The sequence below is a fragment of the Propithecus coquereli genome, unplaced genomic scaffold (assembly GCF_000956105.1).
Source record: "Propithecus coquereli isolate 6110/MARCELLA unplaced genomic scaffold, Pcoq_1.0 Scaffold237, whole genome shotgun sequence".
NCBI classification, from domain to species: Eukaryota; Metazoa; Chordata; class Mammalia; order Primates; family Indriidae; genus Propithecus; species Propithecus coquereli.
Window position 1 is genome coordinate 2,536,270 of NW_012147919.1, and position 8,835 is coordinate 2,545,104.

The following is an 8,835-nucleotide window of genomic DNA, read 5'->3' on the forward strand; positions in this document are numbered from 1 at the left end:
GTGAAAAAATTACCCACATTTACTAGGATCTAAAAATAAAAATAATAAAAAACAGTACATTATTACAATATTTTCTTCTCTAAGTAAAATAGGTTTGCTTCCTCGCTCCCTTCCTCCCATCTTTTATTTCTTCTTTCCTTCCTTCCTTTTCTTCTTTCTTTCTTTCTTTCTTTCTTATCAAAAACTAGCTTAAGAACCCATAGAGAATGAAACATCTAGTTCCATTTCTTTCCTCGTAGCTAATTTGGAAAATGGACTTGTGTGTTGGAAGATTCTTATGTCTTTTAAATGACATAAGAAAAAATAAAGTAACTGCTTTGTATTCATGACTCAATTTCCAGCAAGGCCCAATGGCTCTGGAAACATCTAGGTAACATTTGAGTGCTTATAAATATTAGCTTTACCTTGAGAGTCGGATAAAAGGCATCTGCCACGTGTTTACATTCCTACCTTCTACAAGCCTTTGCAATGTCCAGAGGTGACGTTTCTAAGCCAGCCAATCAGCATCCATGGACTCTCTGCAGTCATCCCTGGACACACAGAGGCATGGGCACCCCCTCCACTGTGTCACATAATCCTTGACACTGAACAATTGGTACACAAAGTGATCTGAATGCCTGGTCCTTCCCTGAGCCTCTGCCAACCCTCTCCTAAGATCCATAGCCATTTTCTTTTTCACTCCTGTGCCATCTAGGCCTTAATTATAATAATTTGGCAATGAGTCAGCCCTTGTGGGCTGCCGAAGAGTAGAGCATGAATAAGGATAGTCTATGAAATTCGTGGCCTTTCCCTGTATCTGCCAGGGTTATGCATTACCCTCCTATCAACTACCTGCTCTTTGTTTTAAGTTCAAAGGTCAAAAGTGAAATTAGGAACTATTTTCCAAGAAAGCAACAATGCATTTGGTATTCCAAGATGTTCAGCCTGATTCTATTGGTTATAAAATCAACTCTAAATTTCAATAAGTGACCTTTTATACTAATATGCAATGCCACATAGGTAAGTCCCTTCCTATGAGAGGGAGAGAGAGACTGTGTGCAGGGGAGAATGGCAAAATATAGGATTTCTTCCATTTCCCCCCAGTAAATAAATCTATAAGTAGTATGAAAAAAATCAGATATCCTTAAAAAGATACATCTCCCATAAACCAATGACAATCTGCTACTATGTCTTTTAAAGACTACATTCTTGCCAATATTAACACATTTTCAAGCCTCTTGCATAATTCCCTAAAAACGTACTATTACCTCTGAGCAATACACCAGAATGCAGTGGCAGGTGGATGTACCAGGCTCAACACCTAACTTAAAATTCACATACATGTATAATTTTATTCCGAGATTTCAGAATCTTCCAAGTAGACATCAGATTTCTTTTCTCTGACCTGATGATAGATGGTCTTTCAACAAGTCACCAGCTGTGCAATAACCCAACAGAGGCTTTACAGGGAAATTTTTTTCCAAGCACATCTAAAATAATTTGAGGTGTTTAGCAGGGACTTCCTGATTCAGACACAAGTAGCGTAATTCATTAGCAATAATGGAAATGGCTGCTTAGTGTTGACTGCACGTAAAGCTGGATGTTGACTCTACATTGTAATTGGACCATCCAGACACATCAAGATTTATAACTAAAATGTGTCTTGTTGTCTCTAAGATGCATGGCTCCCTGAACAGAAGAACAAACCCTTTTCCTCTTCTAATTGACGGAAAGGTCATTGAAAAGAACACCTGGTACAGAGAATAGTGCAATGTCCACAGTATTTGAACATTTAATTAATGCACTGAAATACAAACCAGGAGTGGTGCTAGACTTTACTTCCATCAAGCTGGAAAATACTGCACCAAAACGCCAAACGGGGCTATTTAATTCTTTAAAAAGTATGGCTATCAAATAGTAAGCCCCCAGAGAGACATTCTCCGTCTTTGGCCAGCTGGAGAGTGCATTACTTAGGAAAAATTAAGTAAAGAAATGCCTTCCCTGGCACATCCTGTAACAACACTTAATCTGTGCTCCTGTACATTGTGACTTCGCCTACAACTGTGAACTGTGGATTTAGAATTTTAAAAGACTCTGGGTACTGTTGGGGTTGAAATTAAAACCCCCGAGTCACTTTTCTTCCTTAAGACCCGTTCCTAAAGGTAAGCCAGCATCCTGGGGTTTCTCATCACGCCAAACCACAGAGCACCAGGTCACTAAATAGAAACCACAGTTTTCACCAGTTCCTCCCTCACCCCCTACCCTCAACCTCAAAGTCTGTCTTTCCTCAGCAGTTTGCAATTCTCTGAAAGGCCAGGAGCCCAGAAAGGGAGAACCAGCTCCTCAGCGCTTCCCTACGGGAGCTCAGCGCGGTTGCCAAATTCCTTTCCCTCCCCTCCTCCGCAACTTTTCTCTAAGTACCGCTTTCTGCCTACTCCAAGGCAGCGGCAGCAGCGCCTGGAATGTGTTTGGGGACCCTGGCAGCGGAACCCAGAGACGAGAGATCTGACCCGCGGCCCCCGCCGCCCGCCCTCGGCGGCCACCTGCCAGATCTATGCAGAGAGCGTGGAGGCCCTGAGCTCTCTTTGGGGAGAAGCTTTTCTACCTGGGAGAAACAAATCAAACGTTTATCCCGCGTCCGCCAGAGTGCCACAGGAACAGCCTCGGCGACACCGGCAGAGGAGTCTGACCCAGGGAGCCAAGCTCTGGCCAAGAGATCTCCATGTCCAGGGACCAGATTCCCTTCAGCTGCTGCCGACCTGTTGCTGTTAAACTTGTGCTGAGCTCTGCTGCCCGCCTCTGCGCTCCCAAGCCTCTCTCCCACCGCCCCAGCAGCCTCTCTTAGAGGCCAGGAGGGAACGGGTGCCGGGTTGGGTTGGGGGGCGGGGGTAGACGTTAGAAGTTTCAGGCCCAAGACATATTTGGGGAGGTGGGTGCTTAAATGACCCCCTCTAATATCCCAACCAGACCACCTCAGCCTGAATAGGCAGCCTGGGTCGGTCAGAGGTGCCTGGAGACCGCCCCCCTCGCGTCCCTCCGGGTCTGACCTGATCAAAGTAGATGATGCGCGTCTTGTTGCTCATCTCAGATGGCTCGTGGTTGGTGCTCCGCACCGCCGAGAAGGCGACCTTGGAGTTGGCCGCCCGGACCGATATCCCCAGAGGGGAGGAAGAGGAACCCTTGGAGTCTGTTGCCGGGTTCGAGTCGCATACCACCAGACACTTGCCCTCCAGTACGATGGGCTCCGTGTCGTTCTGCGCCCAGACGGGCAGCCCCGGCAGCGTGAGGACCAGCAGAACGGCCGGCACCACGGACAGCGCCCGGCGCCCGGAGCCCATGGTAAGCCGCTTGGGCAGCCGCAGCCGGCTGGCGCTTCTGCTCGCCCGCGTCGCCTACCCCGGGATCCCGGAGCTCGGGATGATGCAGGTGGCTAGGTCGACAGCGTTGCAGGAACGACGGCGGCGGCGCGCACACTTCCACCAGTTCTGTGGTTTGAAGTCAAAGTCTCCCTTCGAGCTCTATCGCTGGCTCTGTTACCTTTGTCCTTTAAGGAGCTCATGCAGAACCCCCTACCCTACCCTCCTCCGCCCAAGAATCAGCCCTGCCTGGGGCCCCTGTGCCCACCCTTGTCCCTAGACATCTAAAAGTCACCAAACCCTCACATTCGCACCTCAAAGGAAAAAATAATAATAAATTCTCACCCCAAACCCAAGCACCACCAGATAAACCACAGAACAGGAAAAACGGGGAAAGCAAAGAGAAGCCGCGAGCGTGGCGGTGCCAAGTGGTGCGAGTGTCGGTCCTGTACGAGTCTGGCTTGCGGCAGGAACGAGTTACAGAGGCAGACGGTGTTTCCAGCACCCAGAAGAACGCAAGGCTGTGTTCATGGCCAGGACGCTAGCGACTCCCACTTTCGCTTGGTCAAAAATTCCCCAAATCTGGTGCCACTCAGAGATAGGAAGGTAGGCAGCAGCTTGCCGGGCGCCCCGCACCGAAAGCACACGCTCGCGGGATCAGTTCCAGGGCGCTGGGCGCAGGGCGCAGGGTAGCTCGTCCAGCGGGGTCCTCTCCTGCCTCTCCTCACGCCCCAGTCCCTGCGCACAACTTTCTCTCTCCCAGCGCAGCCCGGAGAGCGCCAAGCGGGCACACGCGCGCTATTTATAGGAGTGCAGCGTCCGGCTGGGGTTGGCTTATTGCTCAACCCGCGGGCTCCGGGGAAAGGGGGAGAAGGCGTCTGGTGACCCCATCTGAGCAGCTCCCTCCTGACGTTTAACGCACCGTGGAGCAAGCGGGACGCACAGCACTGCTGACTGGCAAGGTCCGAGGCCACTCGGGCCCCGAGAGCGCGCGGCGCGGAGGGCGTGTGCCCAGGGAGAGGAGCCCACAGCCCTGCGCTTGCCCAGCTCCGCGCCTGCTCGCCTCCGGGTCGGTCGGGTCCCGCCGAGAGGGCTGCGGCTCCGCTCGCCCCTCCCCAGCGCGGGACTCTGCGGCCGAGCGCCCTCCGAGCGGAGCGCGGCGCTGCCAGACCGGGTTGCGGAGACGGAGGGGCCGCGGCGGACCCGCTCGGCGCTCTGCCCGGAGCCCGGGGACCCGCTGGCGTCCAGACCGCGCCTGGCGGGGAGCCGGCCCCGCCGAGCCCTCCCGCCTGCCGCGCTCAGGGAAGCCTCGGGGCGGCCCAGACCCGTGGGGGCGGCGGGGAGGAGGTGCCTGATTCCTTCCTTCCGCTCCGGGAAGAAGAGCCCCAGAAGCCGCAGGGGCGCGCCTCCCACCCACACCGCGAATCCACCCCAAGGCCAAAAAAAGAGTGAGAGAGGGAGTTAACTCAGCCAGAGTAAGTGCTCTGAAACCTGCCACCTGAACAAACAGGCCAACCCCGCCGCTAAGCATACAGCATCCTTCGCCCCTTTTGACGCGCCTCCCTCCCCCGCGACACCCACTGCCATCTTGGCCTCTGATTGGCAAGTGTTGTCGTCCTCTTCCGCAGCCACCACGGGGAAGGGCGGCTTGTCCCTGTCTGTGACGGGCTGCGTGAACTTGGCCAAGTCACTTACCCTCACTGAGAGGGCGGCACTTGGTTTACTAAGCTCCCGTGAGCTTTCCCGTCTGTGATGATTGGGGTCATGGCGCTTCCTGCCTGAATTCCTCCTAGACTTCCAGCTCCGGAGGGCAATCACCACATCTCTACTCAAAACAGCATTCCCCCCAGGCATTCGGAGCTCCTAAAATTGCATTGATGAGTTTTTAACTGCAGGGATGTTTGTTGAGGGATGTCCTTGGGATGGGCGGCTCCCTGTTCCCTCCTGAGTGAAGGGCATCCTCATCAGCTTGGCATTCAAGCCCTCCGCAACAGAAGCCAGACCCTAGTCTCCAGAATTGTCCCCTCACGTGTTCCTTCAGGAGGGCGGGGTAGTGTGCCATAAGCGCCACCCGGCTTTTGGCACAGCTCCAATTGTTACAATTGGAGATACTACTACTGGTTGGTAATCCCCCAGCCTCCACCTTCCTGTAATCTCTAAACTAGAGTTGATGCTTGGTGCCACAGAGGCCTTCAGATCCTGCTCCAGTGGGGCCAGTATCAGTTCTGATTGGCAGGTGCTGGTGCCCTGCTATTTGTTACAATGTTGAATGTCATCAAATCTAAGCTACGACCAAACTGGTAAACTGGTGCCTTCTAAGGACACCACCATTGGGGCTAAGTAGCTTTGATGCCCCAATCTGGGCCCAGCCCAGCTTTTCACCTCTCTGCACTTTGTAACTCCCTTCCAGCTTTTGCCACGGACTTCCTGAATGACAGATGCAATTGCTTCTCATTTGATGCTGTCGTTTGAGGGCAGGTGCTGAATCTAATTTACTTCCTTTTTTCCTGTAGGGGTGAGCACTCTGCCTTCCTTGTCCCAAACAGCTGTTCAGTACCTAAGACTTGGGCTGTTCAATTTCAGGCTGGGAGGAGTTTGGGGGGAAAGCTCTATTGACTACAGGGTTGTTAAACGTGAAATACACTATCTTCCCCACCCACCCCAATGTATTCTCTCTGCATCCTTTTCTTCTTCGGGCACTTCCTTCCTGCAAGAACTCAGATTTTAAAAACTTCTTCCTTTCCTCCTCTTTCCATCACCAAAAAAGTATTCATTTGTAGTCCCAAAATCTAGCAAGTAACCATATTAGGGACTCAATAATTGATTAAGGAATGACTGAATGCTCCCAGATAAAATGTAATTTATCATTCACCTTATAGTATAAACTGGTTTAAATGAGTCTCTCTCAGTAGTATTTAAATTCCAAGCCTCCTGGGTAATTGGAGATGAAAGTCTTGGTTCCTTACTAAAGGATGTTCTGCTATTCAAGGTGTTCTGAAGATGTGGAACACAACATTTTCTGTGGACTCCTGCTAGGAGAAACTAGCTATCTGATATTGTTAATCAAAGAATCCTGTCTCTTTTTGCCACAACAGTTGATTGAACAGGGATAGCCTCCTGGGTTTGAGGGCTGTCAATCTATTTGATACCAGAAGTCCGTGACTTGTATTATATGAAGCCAAATTACAGACTTGTTTTGTACGAAGATGGTATTGTGGAGAAAACTACATAGGTGATCAAAAATATTTTTTTAAATTGGTTTCAGAATTTGAAAATTGTTTGAGACAGTTCCTCTAGATAGTTTCTTCCAATCACCGCATTGGCCAACAAGGTACACGTTTAAGACATCAGCAAGCAGTTAGACCTCTTGACAGATGACAGCTTGGCCAGATGAGTTGAAGCTGCCAGATTTTCTTTCTCTGGAATCTGGATAAGACATAGAGATGGCTTCCGGTAAGCACTAGGTGCTGCAGAGGCAAAGTTTGTAGTCTCCCAAACTGGATATGGCCTGGAGTCACCTGCAAGCAGAAGCAGAAGAAGGGGTTGAAAGAAACGAGAGGACTGACCATGTTTGGAGACAGAAGCCAATTCTGGAGCACCGAGTACTTCTGAGACACAGAAGCAGTGAATAGTCAATCCGAATCCATACTCACAAGAGGTCTATGAATACGTTTTCCTAACATTGGGTTTTTGGGGATCCTCCTATATCCTTGCGATGAAACCCATTTCACTTAAGCTAGTTTTAGTAACTTACTGCTCCTTGTCATCCATAATCCTCATTAGAACATTGTCCCAGAAATCATACCACAAAAGGCCATGGATCTGCTGCCAAAAGGCATTAACAAATCAATCTCCTGCCTATGGAAAATGCTTTCCCAACATTTTAGAAGAGGAGGCATCCCTGCTCCCCACCCCTTACTCCAGCACCAGTATCCGCAGGAGAAAAGAAACAGGGTCTGGACAAAGTTTCTCTCCAGCCACAGCACAGTTCTGTTTCTTTTTTCTTTTTCTTTTCTTTTTTTTTCCAATTGAAAAGGTGCTATTAGAAGACTTAGCTGTGACCCAAATATTTCCCTTCTCGGATATTCCCATATTATACTTGATGCCCAGGATTTTGTTGTTGTTGTTGTTGTTGTTGTTAGACCTTGAGAGATGAGGCAAGAATGCATTTCCCTTCTCTGCAATTGAGCTCCACTTTAAAGTAAATTAGAATCTAAACAGACCATGCATAGGAAAGCAATATTTCTGAGATCAGGAAATTCAATGACTGCTTATCCAGCCATCCCTTAGAGAAACCAAGTTTCAAGCAAGCTCAAGACAGCAAAGATCCATGAGCAATTTTCTGATTCTGAAGAAAATGTGTCTAAGAAGGCAGAGACAGACACACAAGGTGTTCAGCTCTAAGGGCCCTGTCTGTGGTTGAACAAAAGAAGGCCCCACGCATCATGTAGCAGAAACAGCCAGTCGTGCAGAAGGTGGGAAATCGAGGGAGAGTGAGCAGTGAGGCTTGCATCACACAAAGGCCCACTGAGTCGCTAAACTGCCCTTTCTTTGCTCTATCATGATGGTTATCAACCCAAGCAAATGCTCTTCTTCGAGGGATAGTAAGCAGCTTAAGAAGACAAAGTCTTTGGAACAACCAATATGTGAGTACTTATATATATTCCGGAAAGTTCCAGAGCCATGTTGTGTAAATCTTCCTGGCTCCTTTTGGAGACAGTCAAATTATGGACTTGTTTTGCATGAAGACGGTATTGTGGGAAAAACTAAATGGATGATTAAAAAGCCTTTTTTTTTATTGGTTTTAGAATTTGAAAATTGTTTGAGATGGTTCCTCCAGATAGTTTCTTCCAATCACCACATTGGCCAACAAGGTATGTGTCTAAGATGTCAGCCAGCAGTGAGACTTCTTGACAGATTTTGATGCCCCTTTTTGGCCTTACCGTAATATCTGTGCTTGTCTCAGTCATTACATTTATCACAGTTTTTTTTTTTAAGTTGCTGATTTATTTGTTGTGTTTTCCATGGATTATTAACTCTTTGGAAGCACAAAACTTATCTAAGAGTAGGTATGCATAAATTAATTAAATTAAAGTTTACTGAAAAAAGTGGTTTATCTGTGCTCTTATTTCTTATAGGGGAAACAATGTAACATTTAATCACTATAAATAAGTATGATATGAAAAGAAAAATGTTTTTAGAAATTTTGGATGGCTTGAAATGTTTAGTCTGCCCTTAGTAACTAAGAATGAAGACCAATGAAACCTGAGGGCATTTATTGGAAGGACCACATCTCACAGGGTCCAAGGGCAGAGTTGAGCCTTGAGGCTATAGTGAAACCTTGGGGATGACCCAAAATGTTGCCTATGCCTCTCTCTCTCTCTCTCTCTCTCTCTCTTTCTTTCTCTCTCTTTCTCCTTGACACATCTGCATTATTCTTTGACTCATTACAATCTACCTTTTCTCACATGAGGAAAAATGGCAACTGACACTCCCAAAT

At 48.4% G+C, this 8,835-nt stretch overlaps 1 protein-coding gene across 1 annotated transcript in view; it reads right to left on the bottom strand.

The window, feature by feature from the left end:
• CBLN4 (cerebellin 4 precursor) overlaps window positions 1-3,901 on the bottom strand; it is a 5,755-nt gene extending 1,854 nt beyond the window's left edge. The window contains exons 1-2 of the mRNA XM_012645837.1: window positions 3,027-3,901; window positions 3-29 (exon numbers count right to left, since the gene is read on the bottom strand). Coding sequence (XP_012501291.1) covers window positions 3-29; window positions 3,027-3,317 — 318 coding nt within the window. The 5' untranslated portion in view covers window positions 3,318-3,901. The remainder of the gene's footprint in view (window positions 1-2; window positions 30-3,026) is intronic.
• Window positions 3,902-8,835: the final 4,934 nt, after the last annotated feature.